Source organism: Catharus ustulatus, chromosome 3 (assembly GCF_009819885.2).
Source record: "Catharus ustulatus isolate bCatUst1 chromosome 3, bCatUst1.pri.v2, whole genome shotgun sequence".
In the NCBI taxonomy this organism is placed as follows: Eukaryota; Metazoa; Chordata; class Aves; order Passeriformes; family Turdidae; genus Catharus; species Catharus ustulatus.
In genome coordinates this window covers 23,939,356-23,963,404 of record NC_046223.1, presented here as the reverse complement: position 1 = coordinate 23,963,404, position 24,049 = coordinate 23,939,356, and the positions used below count along the sequence as shown (strand labels likewise).

The 24,049-nt window shown below is 39.6% G+C and overlaps 1 protein-coding gene across 1 annotated transcript; it reads right to left on the bottom strand.

Annotated features, from left to right (window-relative positions):
• Window positions 1-259: 259 nt before the first annotated feature.
• INTS7 (integrator complex subunit 7) lies at window positions 260-23,955 on the bottom strand. Its single transcript, XM_033056027.2, has 20 exons — window positions 23,842-23,955; window positions 23,589-23,718; window positions 22,618-22,764; window positions 20,016-20,153; window positions 19,512-19,558; window positions 18,814-19,013; window positions 17,634-17,756; window positions 15,001-15,118; window positions 13,922-14,056; window positions 13,343-13,440; window positions 12,449-12,688; window positions 11,627-11,764; window positions 10,700-10,906; window positions 7,044-7,238; window positions 6,211-6,314; window positions 5,768-5,836; window positions 4,545-4,677; window positions 3,236-3,334; window positions 2,242-2,427; window positions 260-1,357 (listed from the first exon to the last, which is right to left on the bottom strand). The coding sequence occupies exons 1-20, from the start codon at window positions 23,930-23,932 to the stop codon at window positions 1,070-1,072; spliced, it is 2,886 nt and encodes a 961-aa protein (XP_032911918.1). The 5' UTR covers window positions 23,933-23,955; the 3' UTR covers window positions 260-1,069.
• Window positions 23,956-24,049: the final 94 nt, after the last annotated feature.

Below are 24,049 nucleotides of genomic sequence, written 5' to 3'. Positions count from 1 at the left end.
AGGTCTTGTTATGTGATCTACTGCCTGTAAGTCTGGATACTGTTCAGCCTTTTCTATCACAAAGGAAGTGTGAAAGTTATATATGAAGCAGTATATTTCCAAAATTATTCTGGATCCATTTCTAGAATTGGCAAAATTCTATTTCAAGTTGTCTTGTAAAATTAACAATTAAGCTTAGCAAGTTGGTCAAAGAATACATAAGATTACAAAGTTTTGGTATAAAGGACTTCTTTTAAAAAAACAAAGCTGTTACCTTGCAAGCTTGTCATTCATTTTAATTTCCCTCTTAAAAGAGCAAGTAAAAAAACCCCAACAAAACTGAAGGCTTCAGAAATACAGATACATGAAAATTTAAAAACAACACAGTAATATCTTCCATATCATCTGAGAGACAGTGATTATTCCCACCTGTAAAACTCTGCCCCTTGCAAGACTCCCCAGACATCAACCCCTCAAGCAGTCTCCTCCCTCTGCAGTGACTGGGTATCACAAGTGAAGAGCAATTTTTTCTTTCAGCTGCATGCATTAAGTAGTGCTGATGAATTGTAATAACATACATATACCAGCCAAATACTGGAACTTGCTATTAAAATGCTAGAAAAAGGATCTCTGGATATTCCTGCCAATTCCTTCACATTAAAAGACACACACTTGGTGTAACACTCATTTCTGTACAACCGGCCAAAGTGAAGTGTTTCCCAATGCCCTGTAAGCCTGACATTAGAACCTATGTGCTTCAAAAAACAACTGCATGGAAAGTACCAGCCAACTAGCTCTTAGTGTCCCCTGCTATTGTAATTTGTGGAGCCTGCTGGGACAGGTTTGTAAACAGAAGTCAGAGATCAGGTAGAAGTTCTTATACTAAGAGCACAACTCTGAATTTGAACAGCTGCCTCTGCTGAATCAAGTTCAAATTTACCCCAGATAATTTAAAAAGCAACCAACTGGCATCTGAGACTTTCTAGGAGAAGGTTATAATAAAAAGTCTTCCAAAAAATATTAAAAAAGAAAAAAAGTGTCCAAGAAAAGCTTCGACACCAGTTGACCAGGAGAGAGTCACTTCTGGGAATCAAAAGCGTGAGTAGGCAGTTCTCTGCTGCTGCTGCTGGGATGGAGGCTGTCCTTGCTGCTGCTGGAGACGAACCTGCTGAGAGTATGGGTCCTCAAGAGACTTGACAAAAATCGTTGTTTTAGGTCCAGTTTTCCAGACAATGCCATTTGAATCGATCACAGAGGACTCCACGGTGATGTTGTGGGTGCCAAGGATCACAAAGTTTAACAGGAACTGGGTGCTGAAGTAGTCGTTGTGCGGTTCCACCCTCTGCTCCATTTCATTGGTCATGTTGTCAATAGGAATCTGAGAACACAGATGGGAGGTTAAAACACCATTTTACATAAACACACCAAAAATAAGTCTTTAGCTCTCCACTTGAAGGAGAAAGGAGAAAAAGGGAAAAATCTGCCCTCAATTTTCCTAAACCAATGTGCATACTTGAGGCAGCTTGACAAGCTAACAAGTTGTATTCTACCTGAGGTTCTTCTTTTCCACAAAGTAATGTGAATCAAACATCACACTCTTCCTAGTCCCATTCTTTTCCATTGACTTTCTCCTATTTCCCCTCAAAAAACTCCAAACAACAAAACAAACAAAAACCCAACCCTAAAACTCACCAAAACAGGCCTTTCACTAAGTATCACATGTTAGCAGAACCTAAACCTCAGGCATGCAATCTTTGATAAAACTGTTGACTTAAATTTAAGATGTCTCCTCACCTCACATGCTATTTGTTTTGGACAGTCTGTCCCCACAATTTCCACAAACGAAACAAAAGAACCTTAAAATGCCTAAAAAATTCTGGAGACTATATGGTAGAGAATAATCTTACTCCTGGTTTGCTTTTTTCTCCTGTGGAATTTCATATAATGTACAGCTAGGCTGAGTTTTCCTCATCTCAGGCAGATTCCTAATGACTTGTTCTGAACATCACAAAGCCTCTTTTGTTTGGAAGAAGAGCTGTTACAAAAAGGTATTGACATACTGCAGACTTAAAAATCCCAGATGCCCTCCACAAGTTATGCTTGGCTCTGGCCAGTGCTTGAATGTCAACTGGCAGGAGTGAAAGGATTACAGAACCACCCATTCATCCCATCCTGGAAATTCTGCTACCCAGAGTCAAACAAAAGAATAGCAAAACACAGCACAAAAGCTTAAGAGTCCTTCTGGCTCTGTTCTATCCACACCTTATAGTCTTGTCCAGATTTGCTCTGCAGCACTGAAGAGACATTGAGACAGACGGATTGGATTTTCCGGAAAAGGCCCGGTTTAGATCCGTGCTGAACCACTCCTTCCACCTTGAGGGCCAGTTGCTGGTTGTTCTGTATTGCTATAGGCTCTGCTGGGTTCCTTGGAGATGGGGATAGAGCAAGCTGGAACACAAGTAAACAGATCAAAATGGAATTATAAGCCTCCAGAAAATCAAACAAAATTCAAGGATGAAATGAGGACACCTTATAGAAAATTTTCCAAGGAGAGGTTGGGTAGGAAAACCAGCAAATGGAAACACATACATTATCAGAGACTCATTACTATATTAATTAACAAACATCATCAGTAATAGCAGATATTATCTTTGTTCAGTTTCATTTATTTAACTTCAAAAGATGTGGAAAAAAATCTTCCACAGAAAAACCACAAGTATATTAGCTGAACAAAGAAGCAAAATGCAATAAAAGTAAATATTAAAAAAACTTAAGGCTTTCACTTTTCCCAGAAAAAAGGAGCACTTGAGTAAAACAAATAAACCATGACCATAGTAATATACAGTTATTCTTAGTCAGTGAACCGATATACAGGACAATTTTCTTCCAAGATAGTGAACATTGCTTTTTAAAGGAAAAGGCAAAAGAAACAATACAAATCTATAAAAGCTGCCCTCCCAGGACCAGAATTATTTAGCTTTGCAGACTCAGAATCAACAAAAATTCCAGCTACATTTTATCTTTAAGGCTTTGCAATCAAAGAGCTGAATCCCACTTGCTTAAGTGACAGTCTAGTGGTTCTGAACAACCATACATGCATGCTATTCAAGTTACTCCTAACATATTAACACTAATGCTATTTGAAGTTATTTATCTTCACTAAAACTCCCTGAGCTTTTTGCCTTCAATACAGCTTTTCTCATGAAGTAAACCATTTCTAAAGAGAAATTTCAGGCCATACTTGAGCAGTACTTACCTTAATACTTGTAGACTGCAACTTTTGGAAAAAGTACCTTTGAAATGAAAGGGGAACCTTCAACAAGGCAATGACTGCGTTGCACAGACAAGCTGTATGCTGCAAGAAATAAGAACCAAAACAATTGAGAAAAAAATACCATTCATGACACAGGAAAAAGACATGTACTTGAGGTGAGGTACTGAAACACCGGGAATTTCCATTTGAAGTCCAAAAATATATTAATACAGTTATAGAATTACAGCCATTAAGATGACAGTGACTACATTTAGCCTCTCTGTTTCTGTTCTGTCCCTTAATGAAGGCGACATTCTGCTCTGGAAAAAACAAGGAGGCCAAGCAAAAGGAAAATACAAATCTTTCCAGTCCTAGTGTTAGATTTGGCAGAGCAGGATCTGCTTGAAATACTCATAAACAAAAACTCTCAAAAAACAACTCCCCTCCAAGCAAAAAGACTGGCATCTATCACAACTTAATGCAGTAATTAAGTTTTAAGCCTCTTGTCTACTCTTTCTTTTCCTGCTGCACCATGCCTCTGGCTCACATGAACACAAGCAGTGCCACTGAAGTCTGCCTTGGTGTGGAGCCAGCCACAACTAAGTTTACAGGGTTTACCTTTGCTGTGGTTTACATGATTTATTCTTTGATTCTATTTGGAATTGGTAAGGACTGTTGGATTTAGAAACAGGGCAAATAGATGCCAGCCATGACAAATAAACTACCTTGTTCCCACTAACATGCACTTCAGCTTCTTGATGTTTATGAGCAGTAAGAGCCAAACCCAGCAGCCCTGTAAAGGAGAGTGTTATCAGCTCACTGTTTGCACCCAGCACACTCCAGGCTGTGCTCTCTGATGACCTGCACTGATAAGAGAAATGCTGCACTCACAAAGCACAGTGCTCACAATGAGCAGCTCAGGGACCAAAGCTGGGCTGCTGTGTGGGACCAGGAGAATTCCTCCTCAGCAAGAACATGAGAACGTGCTCCAGTGTTTGCATGTGAGTGTGGTGAGGGGTCTGACAGAGACCTGACAGTACTTGCAGTTACTTTATCAGCATCTGCTCTACTCTTAGCATGGGAATTTTAAAAATATTATTTTTAATCAGACTACTAAGATTACCACTAAGATGTTTTAGCAAAATGGTTCCTGAAGTATTTTTAAAGTGTGTCTCTGTACAAACCATTTGTGTCAGTAATGTTAAGTAACTGAATGCTTCCCAGTTTCTTGCCAATCACAGATAAATATACTGGGAGTACTGGGGTTTTGGGCCCTTTGTCGACACAATATACATTTAAAACTGTTACTTGCCAAGTAAGACACAGGAGCATACTTCCTGTTGAGGGATTCCACTTCCTCTAGTACGTGATTAAACACAGACATCATTCTTCTTTCATATTCACTTTCAACATGAGCTGTCCCATTTGAGCTATATTCCTGGAAACTAAAAAAAAAAAAAACAAAAACAAACAAAAAACCAAAGAACCAAACAAACAAAAAACCAAAGAACCAAACAAACAAAAAAAACAAAGAACGAACCAAACAAAAAACCAAAAAAAAACAAACAAAAAACCAAAAAACAAACCAAAAAGCTGTTTACTCTGTTTTAAAAATTATTTCTCCACTATAACACTTGCCCTTTACATTTAAATCTTTCTTAACTACCACTTACTCACCACTTCTTGTCCCCACCCTCTCAGCTGAAGCAGTTACAGGTCTAACAGACTCAGCACACTTACTTCCCCTGGCCTTTATTTAACCCTGCAGAGTTTATAGCAGTCATGAAAATCTCACAACACAAAGCAATAATGCCAGTCAGAATTAAAACTAAATCTCAAAGTTTATAATCTCCTCCTTTGAATAGAATCCTATTTTGTAGACACCCAGCTTCATACAAATTCAACTAATACGCCTTCTAAGCAATGCTTAATTCATAATGAGTACTACAGTCACTTAGGGTGTTCACTTTTATTGTCAGCTATAAAATCACTGAGAGATTTTATGCACAATATTTTCCATTTAATCTCAGCCTGGGAGTTTTAAACAGTGATTCAATTCATCAGTACTTCAACACTGTTTTCTAGTGGATTTAAGTTCACTGTTAGAAAAAGAGCCAGAGGTGATGGCTCTGATTTTTACATTTAAAATTTGAACTAATTTAGTGCATGTATTTTCACAGCTTTGAAGGAAGCTAAGGTGCACATACAAGTGCAAGCAACAGGTATGGGATCTAACAGACAACAACACAAATTAAAATAAGTGGCTAAAGGAGAGATTAAAAGTTCAAGTCTATATTTAAGATAAGTCCAGTACAGTGTTCTCAAGAGCAAAATCAGTATGAAATGAAGAACCCAAAACAGAGTCCCCAGTCTGCCAGGTACAGCACAGCAGCAACAGATTCTCAAGTCTGCCCAGAATATAATTAGAAAGGTCTACTGAGAAACTTTCTCAACATTCCTTGAATTCCTAGGTTTAAAGCTCCAAGGATTTATTAATAAGCAGCAAAGGAGTATGCAGTTAACTATCAAACCTACCTTGCAGCTTCTGGATCCAAAATCAGAGCTTCTATTGCATGTGAAATCAACAGGCAGCTCTGCTGTTGTCTGATATTAATACTAAGGAGTTAAAAGACTTTCAAAGTTGGCATCTGAAGCAAGAAATGCAGTGTATTCAGTGGCACTTTTCCTTGCTTCTGTGAAGTAATCCTACAGTCATTACTCATTTAGTGAGCAAAAAGCAAGAACTGTGAAAAAAAAAGTTATATGCTGCTCCAATTTTTATTAAATAACTTGTTTATCAAGTAATTCCAAACAATAATATGGTAATGTTTACTTTCAAGTGGGTTTTAAGCAACTGGCAGCTAATTTTTATGTTATTAACTTTCAAAATTACTTTGTGGCAGTCTCCATATATAGAGCATTCTTATGCTTCCACATGAGAAGGAAATTGGACAAACTCTAGGATTTTTAAAGGATACAGTTCTACATTCCTTAGAGTTGCTGAGTCTGCATCAAAAGATGACTGATACAGATCTCCATACCGTGTAGCCAAGCTTCGGAATTCCTCCATTGAGTGTTTCATCTGCAGAGACAATGTTACTAGGCAAAAACACAAAGCAAAACAAACAATACTGTAACATACAACACTGAAGGAATAAGGTGGAATATTGGAGAAAAATTTATAAAGTTATTGCTTCTTCACTCAGATAAACATTACCAAAGTGACACAGGTATTTTTCCTGCACCAACAAAATCTCCTTGGGTTAAAAACAAAGCAAAAGGAAAAACTCCATCACAAACCTCCTCCATCCCCAACAGTAAATCAAACTGCTCTGTTTTTCAATGACCACCCACTGATTCCTTCTTGCAGACTACATGGATTTAGAAGCAAACCTCCTTGGTGTTCTGTGCGGTACCAAGGCAGCGGCCAGCTCTCAACAAAAGGAGTTGCAGAATCATCCTCAGGTACAGATACTCTTCCTTAGTGTATTCAGACTGTCTGAAGTGTTTCAGAGCAAGGTGTGAAAAGCCTTGCTGCAAGTTTGAGTGTACCAAGTGACTTGCTAAGTGCATATCCTTGGAAGCTGTGTGCATGACTGGAGGAGAAAACACATGTGCACATTCAGCTTCAAAACACAGCCTGCTACAGGCAGGTGTTTTCAGAGCTACAGATGAAAACCAAAGTCCACAATTCAAAAAAAAACACTTCAGAGCTACTTTTTATTTCTTTTGTCAAATATGTTTGCTGAGAAGCAAAATTCATACCAGAGTCACAAACACAACCACACAAAAGTGGAAAGGGAGCACATGCCTGGTTGGAGATGCGTCCACACCTCTGGAGATCATTTCCTGATGTCATAGCGATTGTTGTAGCAATCGCTGGGGGTGGACTTGTTTTTAGGCTGTTGCAGGTACAAATAAGTTGAGAAAAAGCTTGCAGAAGGTCAATCCTGAGTTTCACAAATCCACACTGAAAGCTCAGAGGATTAAGTGGCGTACTAGCAGCCTGAAACACAGTAATAGGAATGTTGGCAAACTGGGTCAAAAGCAAAAATGATAAAATTACACAGCAGTGCCCCTGAACAGTCTCATCAGAAAACTGAATCCTTAAGTTAATCTCTAAAAGCTGTTTTTCAAACTACATTTTAAAAGTTTGCAAAATTTCAATCATACTAAAGATAAACTACATAGAAGTTACATAATTACTAAGTCATATTCCAAGCATGTCACCCTTGTAACAAATGTCACTTAAGCTGTTAAAATACTGTTAGGGCACCTATTTCCTCTTTTTCCAAGGACAAGCCATTAGGCTTCAAATGACATTAGGCCATTAGAAAAAGTACACTGAATTCGATGGCAAACAAGAAACAAAGACTGAAAAAGTAATTCTCTGCATCAGCCAAAAGAGAAAGAATTGGCTGAAGTTAGTCACAGCAAGAAGAAGGGCTGATTTTTTTGGAACTGTGAAATGGATGGGAACACTATGAAGGCACTGAACCTTGCATTTGATGAAGGCAAGAGACGCAGTCTAGTCATAACTAAGAACAGTAAAGAACAGAATTGCAGGGGGGTAGACAAGCTGCTACTGTTCAGAAAATACAGTTCTATGAAGCTTTGCTCCCTAAGAGCTTGTAGAAATATCTGTGACAGCTTAGGACACCCAGGAGGGGGTAAACTGCAGTACTCAAGGTTTGATACTAGTTAAGCCAAAAATCCACTACTAATTTTTCCTTAAACTGTTGGATTTTGAGAAGAACAAGCCCTCTCCAAAAACAAAGCAGCACTGGGAGTTTCTCTTAGACTCATGCCTATCTTCCCCAGTGCTTCTTATTCTCCATCAGGTCACTTCTTAAAGCAAGAAGTTATCATCTACCCCAAAACCTTATAAGAACCATTTCTTTGCTGGCAGAAAACCAGTTAAGTGGGTTCTCACAAAGCATCACATCATCTGAGAACTGGCCCACTAGTGACTAAAGTGAGGAAATGTCAGCCCACTGCATCCAGTTTAAACTACTGAACTACATTTCAGCTGAAAAAAATAAACTATTTCATATTTAAAACATCAAGCCTCTCTTATCTACCACTTTGCTTTTCCTTCTCCAAGGGCACAAAAAATCCCTTTATAACTGGAATTGCTCAGTTTCTTTTGCAAGGATGGTTTCAGAAAACCCTCTGTGGAAGAGGGTTTATACACTGCACTGTAATTGCTCTACAGAGACTACATGCTTTCAAAGAGCAAAGTACTCCTATCAGAAAATCCAGACATTTTTAGCAGCACAAATTGGACTTGATTGTTGTAAATGGAAATACAAATTTGTCTCATTAATACTGCAATTTACCTTATCTGCCACGGGCAATAAATGAGTTACAATTCTATTTGGAAGTGACAGAAATATTTTTTTGGCTCAGCCAAGTTCTTCAAACACCACCACTTGCTATCGACATATTTGGAACTGGTGCTACTTAAGCAATGGCTGTGTAAGTGCTTTGTTCAAGTTCTGTATCTTCTTTAGATACTAGCAGTGAAAAATAAACCCAGTGCTTCCAACGAGACACATGATCTGTGCCAGAAAGAGCCAGACCCATTCAAAACCTTTGCTAACTCTGCAACCAAGCACACGGCAAGACAGATGGGGACTGTGGTCAATATGCTCCCTGACAAGTCCCTATTCTCCCACAGGGAGGATCTCTTATCCAAAAAGCAGAGGGACTTCTTTCCTCAAGTGCACTAACTCCCACAAAAGAACACTCTGCAGTGCAAGACAGTTTTATGTATATCAAAGAGGAATTGAGAAATTTTCCAACAAGGCACTGCCTGAATATTTCATTGTTGCTAAACTGGGCTGGCTGAACATCTGCAAAAGATTTACTGACACTGTGTATTCCAGCTACAAAGTGGAGCAGCTACACAAGGCTCATCATATGCACCGCTGGTCTGTGGTACCAGCAGTGCTGAGTCATACTCTGCACTGAAACAGCAGCAACAGGAAAGCTCAAGTCAGAGGGAAGAGAGCAAAAGCCTTCAGCAGCAAGGCTGCCATGTGCATTTCATGGCACTTTGCTCCCCTTGGAGAGGCTGAGCTCTAAAGACAAGCAGTGAGTGGCTCCTTTTACAGCTGATGCACTCCAGCATGGCTAGGAAATTGTCCAGAGTGATGCAACATGTCAGCAACAAGCAGCAGTAAAACCCCATTTCCTCCCCTCTAACCTACAAAACCTGCACTTACTCCTCTGGACCACAATCATCCACAAGAAGGGCACTACACCCAGAAAAGCACTATGTACAATAGGAACTTAAATCAGCAGAAGAGATGAAGACAGGAATCCTTCAACAGAACAAAAGCCCCTAACTCCATAGAAGGGGTAATTAAATTACTGGATCACAGTATGGCTTATTTCAGCAATTTATTTTCCTGCCTGCATTAAATATTAACATTAATCAGATGAGGTCCTCCTCTCAGTGTCTTCTCAATGTTAGAGAAATCTTGAAGTGTTGAATTAAAAGCCTTATTCACTCAGCCAACAGTTAAAGACAAACACTTCAGGAATGATGGGTCTTTCAGAAGACAAAAGTAGAAACTGATGTCATTTCAGTTTATTCAGGGACGTGTTATTAATAAATAGTAATATCTGAAATTTATAAAATACGAACGTCTGAATTGTCATGACCCTAACTATGCAGCAACTAAAATAACAAAGCAGCTTCACTGAAAAGGCGTACAGAAAACTAGATGTGAATATTCTTTCATGGAAACTAAAATAAGAAAAAGATAGTATTGTGTGAAGCTGTATCATCTTTGCTTAAGAATCCACTTTACAGTAGAGACTGAAGGTCCCTAATCATTAATGCTTTTTTTTTTTCTTTACGTTCACAGACATCACACAGCTTCTTGGTATTTTTACCACTGCTGAGAAGCAGAAAGTATTTGCATAAAAGCAGGTACCAGTTGGATTTGATGAAACTGAATATCTTCCCTCTTCTTACTAGCTTGCTGTTGGAATTCCCTGAGATCACATTGTCAAATAGAAGGCAACATGAACTCAGCAGGAGGGAGGAATACCATTGAATCCTTCTCTATATTTCAAGAGGACAACAGCCAATTTAGGCCAATTCCAGGCTTGACTATTACAATAGCTTTCATTCACCCAAAGCAAGGAGTGGAAAATTGTAAGTACTGTAACTTTAATTAAACAAGATCTGTCACATTTCATATGATCTGACCAAGGCAGGAAATGAGGGGTGGAGGGAGAAGAAAAAGCAAAGAGAAATCTAGCTAATCACCCTTGGCTGAGTTACAGGATCTTTTCTCTCAAGATGCAGTGTGTTAGAACTGAGATGCCTGCAGAGGAGAACCAGAGTCTGGCAGAAGCCAGACATATTTCAGAACTTTTCAGAGAGCTAAGAACAGAACCCAAAGAGCCATGCTGCAGCCCCCAGAAACATCACCACTAGGGCCGTGTGCTGACCGTCAGTGATGCTATTCCCTTGTGGTAGGATTTCAAGGCTTCAGCGATGCAGGAGAGTGCAGAGCTGTAGTTGTCCTCCTGCAGGCCTGTCAGGCACTGCTCTGCATGGGAGAACTCCTTCAGGCTGTTCAGCCAGAAGTAGAAGTGCTCTGAAGCCACTTGGGTCAGCAGGCTCTGGTACAGTTCTCTGGCCATGTCGTGGTTGCCCTGTGATGACAAGAATGTTTCTCAAAGGGGATGTGAAAGAAGGTTGGGGATTTCTACAAAACTTACACAAATAAGGATACAGGAACATCTCCAGAACTACTACCAGCTTAAAAACAAAAATAGTGAATTTTTTTCCAATTATTTGATTGTGGCAATCGTAATAATACATAAAAGCACAAGTGCTTACTTTATAGAAATACCAGCCTGTAAAAAAGTATTGTATTTATTTACACAAAGTAATTAAAAAAAATGAGAAAAAATATGGAAATTTACCTCAGCAGCTCATATTAGGGTTTCTGTGTAATTCTAACCTCAACTGTGAGCCTACTGAAGGGAAAAGGGGAACAGTATATTTTTCTTCCTTTCTTCACATTGAAGAAAGAGAACCATACATCAGGATGACTTTAATGTTCTGAAGAGCAATCAGGGAATACAGATTAGGTATGTGCTCAAGGAAGTGCCAGGACATCACTTACTTCCTTCTCAAACAATTCAAAAGCACAAGTGAGAAAAAATGTTGATGGGATGAGTGTCCCAAATGATATATATCTGAATCTGCATTCCCAGGAATAAGGAGGGAAAGTGATTTTTATTTTTTTCCCTCATTCAGTTCTTCCTCTCAAATCCTACAATTTTCCTTACTCCCTTACCCAATTCAAAGAAATCCCTGGAATTCTTTCAATCCCAGCAAACCATTTTTCTCCAGATATTTTCACTTACCATCCTGGAAGCCTGCCTAGCTATCCTGTAGGCTGTCCATCCATTGGAGGCATTCTCAAGCTGCTGTTTGATAACAGTTTTGATTTCTGTGGACAAAGCTTTCTGACTGGAAACAAATATCACTGTGGCAAGAGAAACCTAGTAGAGAGTGGAGGAGTGAGGAAGAAAGTTATACTTCAATAACTAAAGGAAAGAAGAAAAGAAAAAGCCATTTCTGTTTTATTTTGGGCTCAAAACTACATAGAAGACCACATATATGTATTTTAACTGCAAAACTTCGCAGTCAAATATCTTTTAAATAGTTACAGCAATCCAAGTATTTCTTGTAGATAAAAGTAACTTTCATTTAAAGAATCTCTATTCTGCCTTTTAGCTGAAATATTTCAAACGCTCCAAATAAATAACAGAAAGCTTGTAATTTCTTTTTTTTAATTCAAATTCTCTTCCAAGTAGATAAGATGAAAGCGTTTTTCTCTCTTACAGACATTAAGTCATTTGCCTCAGAGCACTCTATATAAATGGAGCTAGCTGCCATTTGGCCTTTAACCACTACTTTAGAGATACCCCAATAATTCCAATAGTCAGCTTTGCCTAAGCAGTGCCATCTGCTGGAAAATCTACTGGAATACACTGCATAGTACAGCTCCATCTAGGAGATATTTCTACACTGAACACTGACATGGAGTTAGAAGTTAAAACAAAGTAGAAAATAGTGGCTACAGACTGGCACATTAACCTGGTCACGTAACAAATGTCTTAGCTGCCTTTTAAAATACAATCCATTCACAAAATACAGACTTTATCCATCACAGGAGTTCTTACCAAGAGTTCCTGCTTTTTATCTGTGGCAGATTGTCCAATTAATTTATAGAGGTCCATTAGGTCTCCTAGCATCCCATCTGCCAAGACAGGCAGCTGCATGGCAATGGCTGCTAGGCAGTGGCACATCAGGATCCTGGCATTGTCCTGGGCACTGTGCAGCTGTGCCAGCAGGGATTCCACCACGGACTGGCTCAGGTGAGGGCGGCACTTCACCAGCTTCACCATGCAAGTCAGCGTGATCTGCAACCCACACAACCCACAGGAACAATCAGCACAGTGTCTTCAGAACCACTGACTTAGCTGCAAGCAGGACTGCAGAAACACAGATCTGGTATTTTCAGAACTACATACTCTACAGAAGATGAAATTTTTCTAAGAGCCCAAGCTTTTGTCCCCAAGCTACCAGCACAAAAAAACACATCACAAATTCAAGAAACATTAGTAGTCTCTCTTATCACCAGCCTTTAAGGTAAATAACTAGAAAAATTACTGATAGTTTCTGAAGTGGGAAAATAAAAATAATAATTTATAAAAATGTTGTGATAATGTACATTGCATGTCCATCTCCAAAAAGCAAGCTCTCCCCAAGATTCTCTTTGTCCTCCAGAGACACCTCCATCCAATGTTGATGTTTCACTACAGCTGTTCCTCTGAGAGGAATGCTTCCTGCCACCTGCAACAATCCTCTTATCCTAGAGCTGAAAGGAGTTGTACTATAGCTATGCTCAGCTTCTCCACTGCTCTGAACACTGATTATGGGCAAACCAGAAAAATCTTCTTTTCCCTCCAGTCTCTTATGTTTCCACCAGAAAGGCTCTGGTGCACACCAGCCTCTGTTATAAAAGCTGTTATTGTAAGTTACAGCTGTGAAGGGGAAGACAACAGTAATGTCACCTTTAGGGTTGCCTGAGCTCCTGGGCTGTCATCTTGACTACAGAGAACAAGAAGAGCTTCTAAGCCAAAAACTGCATCTTGCTCCAAAGGCAGAAGATCTACAAAAAGAATAAGAGTTAGTTTGTTCTCTGTTCTGTTCTCTGACCTGCTGTTCCATGTCTTGGGTAACTGTTCAGCAGCCACACTGATACTTGCAAAGCATGCATAAATCTTCTAGATTTACAGAACTAAGACTTCTAAATGCCCTGCTATTATTTTGTAACAGACTTTGTGCAAAGGGCTTTCAAAGGTTGACCAACAATTCACTAGTCTTACAGCAAAGGTAAAACAAGCCTTGTTGGCAAGAGTTCTATTGTGCACAGTAATTTTCTTTAAGTGAGACAAAGATGGAACCTTCCCAACCAATCATAAAACCATACAGAGTTTTCCCTACTGGATTACAGTCCCCATTCTCCCTAACCAGCATGAGGGATCAGACAGATTTACAGCCAGGTTCACAGACAGGACGAGTTAATACGTGTTAAGTGCATAAGCCTGACTGTAAACAGAGTCACTTCCCTGCCCTTGTTTCCCCCTTACCTTTTTCCTGGCAAGAGGCTGATATATTGGTCAGAATTCTCACTCCATGAGCTGCAATGCCACGGTTATTATGGTAACAGCACTCCTGTGCTAGTTTTACCAAATCAAATGACCTTGCAGTTGTAGCTGCTGCTCCTAAATAAAATTTAAGGCAAAGGAATATAAAACTACACAGTCCATAAATATACCACAGATCTTTAAGTAAATTTCTGCAAAACAATTATATTGATTTAGGGTTTTTTCTTATATTTAAACAATAGGGTGACAATATTTTTCTCCCTTCAGACAAAACCAGAGACTCACTCATTCTTGAGCACTACACAAGTTAGACACATGAGAAAGAACATTTGGACCTAAAGGTTGATGTTTCAGGCCTCAGAGAAATATTGCCTTAAGAACTATTAAAAAAAGCTGGTGAGTCTATTAATTATTAAGACACGCCAGAATGACTGAAGAGGATGTACTGGTTTTTTTTTCCATTTCTGCAGCCCATGTATTTGAGCTCATAACACTCATTAGGACAGTCTGGCTTTCAAGAAGAAAAAAGGAAAGATAAAAGAATGTGATCATAAACTTGAGAACAAGATACTTTGAATCACTTCTAAAAGTCTACTTTTCTACAATTTCTCCAGAATATTGTCACAAAGCAGAAAGGTTCACCTGGTGCTGCTGTAGATCAAACCCACAATGAGTAACATGCCAGCCCACTCCTAAATCGTGAAGCCTCCCTGCTACTCAAAAGTCATGCAAATCCATGGTTTCAAAGCACCTTAAGCAGAATGCACGTCAGCCACTTGAGAGGCAATACACTTCTTGAAGACAACTTGAAGACCCAAAGGCAGAAATCCTTTTCATATACCACAGTACCCACAAAACAACAAAATTATCATATTCGTGACTACAGAGTGTCCCATTTTAAATTTACACGATGAACACAGTGACTGACAGGCTGACCCTCAGTGTTCTGAAATTCAAAAGCAGTTTTAGAAAAAGTTACTAAGTGTTTAGATGAAACTGATCATCAGCAGAAAACCAAGCTATTAAAATACCAAGGTAACAATCTAATGCAGTCTTCTTACCTGGAGCACTGCTGAAGTACTGTTTAATGGCAATGGTCCCTGATAACGTGGAAAGAACAGATAACATGCCCATTTTCAAGCTGTCATAAGGAGTATTAAGAGCAGATTCACAGAGTGCCTAAAAGTCAGCAGGAAAAAATAACAAAGGTAAGAAATCCCATGAGCTATCTGTATGAAAAATTTAGTTGCACTTCTGTGAGAAGTTTTAAGAATCAAGATTTTCCCACAGAAAATACTAAAATCAAAAGTCAAGTCCTCAAGCATCTGGTTTAAAGGACTGAAGATGTAGCTTGCAGAAAAGTGACAGTGGGTCCCATATGCTAGGAAACACCAATTATAAGTAATTAATTAATATCAGTGGAAAAAATATTATCTGGCCTCATTGATCCAACACTATAAAAGATTTTAAGACAGTTTCGGGCATACTGATTATTTTGCATCGTAACAATCTGCAAGGTTTTGTATAAATATACAACTCCAAAGAACAAGGTTTCAAGTGTCATTTCCTTTAGCAGTATTGGTGTCCAACAGGAGTTTAAGGTTCTTGATAAATTAATTAAGGTGTATTTTATGTTTTAACTAATTTGTAGAACTCCTGTCTTACTTTTGTGCCTTTTGCCAGATCTTATTACAAGCCTTATCACATTTAGATTTGACTAACTCTTAAAATGCACATTGTTCTCAATTCCTTATGCCAACATTGCCTACAATTTAGTCATTCAATGATTTTGGATGCTTTTTTAGTCAACAGGAGGGACAGTAATATGAGACATAAATAGAAAACCTAAGTATATTCTGCTTTAGAGTGTGCCAAAACTGAATGACAAAGAGCCAGTAACAGAATAAAGAAAAACACAATTAGTTCCACAGAACATAAAAAACCCCCATGGTGTTCTTACCAAGTATATGTACTGTGTAAGGGTTCAATTCTAAATATATCTGTGATTTGTACCAATTAGTATTTTGCTAATCCACTGAATAGAATGGCATCAACAGACAGAGGAAGATCTAATGATTGGAGCAGAAAATGAGTCTTGATGTCTCCCAAGACATGGATTTTTTTACTCCAGTGCTATCAGATCAGCTCTCAGGGCATATTTGGAACAGTAACTGTGAAGACTGCCAGGTGCACAAAGGAATTAGCAGGATGGACTGCTCTAGGCAGCAACAGTTTCTGAAGCTGGTGTCTAGAAATCAGTGAAGCCTCCACAGTGCAGACCAAACTTTCCAACTGACCTACCCAGACTTAAAATGTTTGTTGGTAAAATGTACAAGAGGCAGGCCCTGCCATGGGAAAAGGAGGGTCAGTTCCAGTCTCTGTTCTATAAAAATAACTATGGAGAACATCTTCCCAACTCAAAATGTCAACTTTTTATTCCAGAAGTCAGAAAAACTCTTATTATTTCTGCATGCCATTCAGCAAGCAGTAGTAAGCTTCAGACAATTAGTTTTCTTTTCACCTAGTCACTGGTTTAGTTCTGACATCAGTGGAAATTTTCCCCTGTGCATTTCAACCATCAGGACACCCAATTTACTTCAGAACACTACAGGACCATGAAAGCCACGTTATCAATGTCTCTCACTTGTACTGAGATATAGTAGTTATACTAACTAAATGTAATGGGATGGAGTAGCATTTCTCTGCACAAAGATCCATAAATCCATAATTCCTTAAAATTCCTAAAAGGAAAAAAAAATTCTGGAGTTAACCCATTAGGAAGAATAAAGCAGTTCACTAAAGCAAAAAGCTCTGCACACTCCAGATCATCATCTCCAAGGACCTGGGACAAGACAGGACATGCTTTATTTCTCACATGACTGTTAACAGAATCCTGCATAGTTTTTCATCCCAGCTGCCTTATGCTCCAACAGCACAGAACCAAAGCTGCTTCCAAGAGTAACAAAAGCAAAGAAAAAAATGACCCAGGAAAAAGTAGAGGTGTAACCCTGTGCCATTAAGTTCTTGAAATATTTACTTTCTCAATAATTTAAACTGAAGTTATTTCCACAGTCATTTCTACCAGAAAAATGGAAAGGAGAAAAAAATTCATATGTAACTGTGATTGAAAGAAGGCAGCAGTAATATCTACAATCTAACACTAGTTTCTCCAAATAGCACAGGTGCACTATAAACACTTTCTCATTGATACAACAGAAGTTACAAGGCTACTATTGAAAAAAACCCATTAATTCTAAGAAATTAAATCAAAATTCCATTTCAAGTGCACCTTGCTGGATGACATGTTTTGACAAATCCCAGAGGTTGTTTTGCTCCAGAGCATTGGTGTGTACTCAGTGTGGTAAAAGCAGGGTAAACATTCAGCTCTCATGCTGTTACCTGAAATGGGTTTGTCAGATGGAAAAGCTACTTCCTCACTGCACAAAGGCCTCCTACATGGCACATGCCTTCTCTCAGTAAAAATGCTTCAACTTTAATCCTTGAGTGTCAACTTGTCCAACTGAAGACACTCTATGAACTGCTCATTAATACTTGGCTAGTCTGCCTGGCAGAGTAACCTAAGGGTATGGAGATGCAAGTTATTCCTTTCTTTACCTCCCAAATCACTCCTCTGGAAAGAATTATACAACTTGGGAAGTTTGATAACCAACTTCAGCTTAAAAAACATATACACCTGAATATTTTCTCTGCTCCATGTATGTGGTGTCTTGTTAGCCAACAGCTTCAAATCCTGGATTGCAAGCCTCTTCACGGCTTTCCTGGGGTCATTTTTCAAGTACTGCAACAAAAGTTGGATCTGCAAGAAAATAAATTCATTGTTTAAGAGTGATGCTACTAGAAGGAAGTATTTTCAAGAGCACTCAGGAAGAAATGTTGAGCACGCTGAGCCAAAACTAACTTGAAGTATGAACATGTCAACCATGGTTTTAGTCTCCATCCCCACCCTGGCTACAGCAGTTTTATGCAGTATTGGCTGTTGTGCTGCAGAAATACAGCCTAAATCTCCATGTTTATTGCCTTAAAAAAAAATAAAAGTAGCACATTAAGTGCTCTAATGTTGTTTCAGTAGACTTAGATTCAGTACCATCAGAAGCCTCATCTGAAATACAGGAGTGAGCCACAGCAGAGTTTCAGACAGATCAATGCTATTATCTAACAGTCACAGACACCAGCCTTGCACGGCTGTACAGGGCTGAAAGCAAGCAAATAGATTTTCATGAGTCCTTTACAAGGATTAGCTGGATGAGTCTCAAGTGTCACTGTGTTCAGACCTGCTCTATAAATCACATCCACAAAGCTCATTATCAGAGCATTAAAAGAACTGTATTTTTCCATCACTGCTTTCCCATTACTTGGTTTATAGTCCTGAATTTAAGGAACCAATTGAAATTCCTCAAAGTTCTCCAAGAAATACACTTTAAATGCATTCTATGCTATTGAAATATTCATGTGCTTGCATGAAAGAAAGGCAAAAGGCACATCCATAACCCAAGACAATATACAGAAGTGCAAAGTGAAGCCTGGTTTCCACAAGCAAGTTGAAGTCTTTTCAGAAAAAGTCAGGTATTTATTTTACTGCATGCTGATCTATCCTTGTTGATTTGAATCCCTGATTTAGAAAAAGACATATTATGAACTGTAAAAAAGGTGTAGCATGTTTGATACAGTCACTTGGAAATGGAACCACAAAATATGAAAGTAGCAGCATTTCCAGTGTATTCTTCCTCAACAGCACACAGGAGCATCCAACCCAACACAGCCATCATCGTTTATTTTGATCAGCAGGGAGAATCTGAGTGTTTTTAAAACGTACTTTGTACTTCTAGAGGAAGGCATGCCTTGGGAAGAGTTACCTGCTTGGGAATGTCTACCAAAGAAGAAGCAGCAAGCAGAGTAAAGGTGTGCAGGGTGACAATGACCATCTTGGTGGAGGGGTAGGATGTCACCAGCTGCTGCAGCAGCTGCCGGGAGCTGGAGGCCAAGCTGGCATCGTGGTGCATGTGCTGCAGAATAGGGATCAGCTTCAGCTTCAAGTCCACAGGTGTGGCCAAACCTGCAATAAGGAAAGAAACACAGCCAGTTAGTCCTCAGGCTGGCTTTTTTGGGCAGTTCTGAGGCACACAGTATCTGGACTGCTACCGATGCTGAAAGGAGATTGTGCAAACAGCTGCAGTGGCTTCAAATTATTCATGTTCTAGCTAGGTGTGAAATGACAGCACTATCAAGCACTTTAATGGTTGTTTGAGAAAGCTGCTCCTTGCTTCACTGCAGGTAACACACAGATTACCTCATCTGAAGCAACCTATGAGAGTCTGTGTGAGTTTATTCATCACACTATAGATGGGCTTTTCATCTGTACCAAACAGGTGCTTTGAAAACTTGAATTTTAGGAGGATTTAAGATAACCAGACAGATTATTGGTCAGGTAACTTAAAAACTGGACTCATCTAAGGGCAACAGCATTCTGATATCTAATATGTAAATATGAGCAATGAAGAATTTTCAGAGAAATTGAAGCTTCTCCCCTTTATCATTTAACATACATATGTACCTTGAATCATCTCGCTGATTTTATTACAGATTCCAACAGCAAAATCCCTGTGGAGAAAAGAAAGTATCAGGGGAAATTAAAAATAAAAAAAATTAAGTAATTAAAACCTAAAAAAAAATTCAACTGAACTACCAAACCCTGTGTTTTAACAATTAAAAACTACCCAAAAGAGTGCCTGCCAAAACCTAAGTCTTTTCAGAACCACACACAGGGCATGACCAAATGAGAACTTTCAAAAACTGACAAGCTACATTTGCTAATATAATTTCTGTAAAATAATTCATGAATAAAGCTGTTGTTCCAAATCTCAATCTCATATTTATGAGTTTTCCATTTTAGAAAAAAAATACCTATTGAACTTGTATTCAGATTTCCTTACATTGTTATTGCACGCAATTGTTTTGCTATAAAGGACAGCACAACAGAAAATACTAAGGTTTCTGAATGTCAGTGTTAATAGAGCTTCCACTCCCTGTAACATCAAAAAGAGGGAAAAGTTCTTACTTAGATTGTGCAGAAAAGTTGGCAGCAGCAAATATAGCAGCTTCAACTTCCACATTATCATGGGAATCCAAACTCTGGCGGATACTGTGATGTGCATTCTTCCTTTCTGGAATGATAGATGCCATGCTGCCCAACATCCTACAGACATAAATCACAGCAAAATCAGGAAGAACAGTGATCATGAAAAAATTATGAAACCAAATAAAAATGCAAAAAGATTGGTTAAAAGACTATGTTTATATAAATACATGCTCTTTCATGACTATTACAGAAACAAACAAATGCTAAAAGTACACATGTAATTAAACGCCTGTGGGTTGTATCAGTGGTTTGATAAAAATTAAATTACATTTTGATACCTTTTAGCATGAAATTGGCACAGTGAGAAACGTAGCAAAAACTCTTTTAAAATTACGAGTTCACTATGGCAGGATTTATTTCCAACACCTTTCACTGATGTAAGATTAGGTTATCACTGAAAAAAGTGTAACACTCTTTGTGTAACTGCTATAAAAGTAGCAAATCAACATATACTTTGCCAAAAATATTTCAAAGATACCTGGCAGGCATATTTAGCATAATCCAATTAAAAGAAGAAAAATGTAGGATTTATACTGACAGTAATTTTAGCAAGAGTTCTGTGAAAATATTTACACAAGTTATCTAGTAGTAAAATTTCAGAGACAAAATTTTGTTTAAGCAGTTCTTTGTTTCAACACATTCTTCCTTATTGACACTATTCAAGGAGGAAAAAAAAATCAACAAAAGATTTTAAACTGAAACTGCTGAACCAACAGCTATTTTAACATTTTATTTGATGTATACTGTGAATTTCTTAGTAATTTAAGAATTTTTGCAAACTGAGAGGGGGACTTGTAGCAGTCTGTGAAGATAACACTCAATGCCAGTCAACAACTGCAATCTTACATTAGAACACTAAACAGGAACTACAAAAAACATGCAGACATATTGAATTTACAGATTTCTGAGACACCAGGGCATGAAAGCATAATCTCAAATGAAATATCAAAAGAATAAAGAAATGGATATATGACCTAATCAATCAAAGCCCTGTTAATGCCTCCCATCTCCCAGTAGGGAAATCAGTAACAGTTCTAGATGGAAGTACAAGAAGGATATAAAGAGAGAAAGATAAATGTTCTCTTCACATTTGAATTCACCTGCACAGGGGCTGGAAGATGCAGTTAAGAGGATCATGTTGGATAGCATTAGTGACACAGACACCAAACCAGCAGGATAGTGACATGGAAGACAGATTAATTTTATTTGTTTTCTCACTTGATTCCCAGAAGTTCAAAGCAATCAGTAATATAACAGCATTTCCTTAAAAGTTATTGACCAGAGATCAACTAGCAGTTCTAGCTAGGACAACTCTGAATGAAAAATAGGTGGCAACATAACAAGGTTCACCTAAGTTTTGGTTACAAGTTAACAAAAACTATCTTGCCAGGAAAGGAAGCCCTTCCACTTGATCTAAATATACCCTAAGCAAGATGTAATTTATTTCACATAGCTACTCTCAGGGTTATGCATACAACAAATTCAGTTTTCTTCTCTGGTGTATACAAAATTTCAACACCACAAATTCTGCCTGGGACCACCCACAAAATTCTAGCCATCATAAGTGTTTAATAACCTTGTTCTTGTTATCACCAATCCTTATCATTCATGCCTCTCGAAGACAGATGTCTCTGCTTTTAACTCTCCGAGCAATGTATAAAATGCCTCCTTTATTTTACTCATAGAATCACAGAATGGCCTGGGTTAGAAGGCACCTTAAAGACCATCTAGTTCCAAACCCCTTGCCAAGGGACACCTTCCAGGCTCAGAGCCCCATCCAACCTGGTCTTGAACACTTTCATGATGTAACTTCTCTGGGCAACCTGTGCCAGTGCTTCACCACACTCATAATAAAGAATTTTTTCCCAATATCTTATCTAAAACCTACTCTCAGTTTGAATCCATTCCCCCTTGTCTGTCACTACATGCTCTTGTAAAAAGTCCCTCTCCATCGTTCTTGTAGGATCCTTTCAGGTACTGAAAGGCCAAAATTAGGGCACCCTGAAGCCTTTTCTTCTCCAGGCTGAACAATCCCACTTCTCTCAGCATTTTCTCATAGGACAGGTGCTCCATCCCTCCCTCTCTTCATCTTGGTTCCCTCCTCTGGACTCTCTCCAACAGGTCCATGTCCTTCTTGTGCTGGGGACCCAGAGCTGGACACAGCACTGCAGGAGGGGTCTCACCAGAGGGGAGCAGAGAGGCAGAATCCCCTTCCTTTGCCTACTGCCCAGGCTCCTTTGGATGCAGCCCAGGACACGTTTGGCTTTCTGGGCTGCCAGTGCACATGGCTGGGTCATGTCCAGCTTTTCATCCACCAGCACCCCCAAGTCCTTCTGGGCAGGGCTGCTCTTGGTCTCTTCATCCCCAGCCTGGATTGATACCAGGGGTTGCCCTGGCTCAGATGCAACACCTTACATTTGGTCTTGTTGATGAGCACATTGATAGTTACTGACAGGTTTGAAGTAAATCAGAAGCATTCATCAGATTTAGAGTAAATCAGGACCATTCATGCCACACATACCGCAGCGTAATAGCCCGAGCAACCGGATCGTTGCTGTGGATTACTGAGAAAACTCTCTTGACAAATTCATCCACGTTCAGGATCTTCTCTAAGTGCTTCTCACTCTGCTGAGTGACTTTCAGCACACATAGCCTCAGGAAGTTGTTCCTGTTAGAAAATACACACATTTCTTTGTCAGGCTATTTTGCAACAGAAACTCATGCACTATAAATGCTAAATTATTTAACTACAACTTTTGGGAGCAAATTGAAACAAGGAAGTGTCTATGATTTAGAAACATTTGAGTAAAGTGATATAGTAAAAAAGAGACTATTAGTATATTGTATATGCTTTATTTTCTAGTTCAGGTAGTGTAAAACTAAAACCCAATTGCAAAGAAATAAACCTGTTGACACTAGTGAGGAGGGGTGTAAGCAAATGCCTGTTTTGTGCACACACAGGGATCCAAACCTGCTGGAAAAGCACATCCAAGACTAAGACAGAGAAGTCTAACTACCACTGCCAAGTGCTGAGCAAATTTATTTTCCTTCCTGAAGACAAGAGTGAAGATTCTACTACGTCAGTTTTGATTCAATTACATACATCACTTAGCAGACACTTGGAAAAGCCATACCTTGAGCTTTGCTAGAGAATAAATTTGCACATGTGATTATTCATCCATTAAGGAGTCATGATTTGAATGTGTTTATAGAGCAAAACTTACTCCAGTGAACTTAAACCAGACAGGGAGAGAATCCTCAAACCAGGAGAGATGGAAAGAACTGTGTGGTTATCACTCACGGCCACTTAAGCTCATTAAAGAAGTGGAAAACAAGCTTCAGTCAAGCACAATCTCAACAGACTGGGTACCACAGCGGTGCTGTCAGGCAAGCACGACATCCCGGACTCCAAAGCAGCGACACTCCAAGGCACAGCCCATTCCCAAGGATCAGATTCGAATGAATGGGCAGGAGCAGGCCGACAGTACTCACCCCACTCTGAAAACATCGGCCAGCTTCAGGAATGCCGAGTTGATGAGAATGGGGAACGGGTATTTCTGGAAGAGCCTCGGAAAACGAACGACGGCTTCGCACTGCTCCCCGAGCTTCCCAGACCTGAGGCCTAAAGCAGACAGCCGAGTTACCGCAGGTACCTCCGGGCCGTGGATAACGCGGTACCAAGCAAAGCCCCCACCCCGGCCCCGCTGTCCAGGCCGGCGACAGCGCCGAGCCCGCGCGGCCTCACCTTTATCCAGCTCCATGAGGGCGGAGTTGGCGTCCAGCTCCTGCTCGCCATAGCCCGCGTCGGCCAGGAAGGACTTGGCGCTGGCCGCCATTGTTGCCGCCCGCCCCGCGCATGCGCAGCCGCGCGCCTCACCCTCCCCGCGCGGCCGCGGGAACTGGCGGCGGGTGCGGCCTGGAGGCCCCGCCCCCCCAGCAGCGCCGCCCAATCA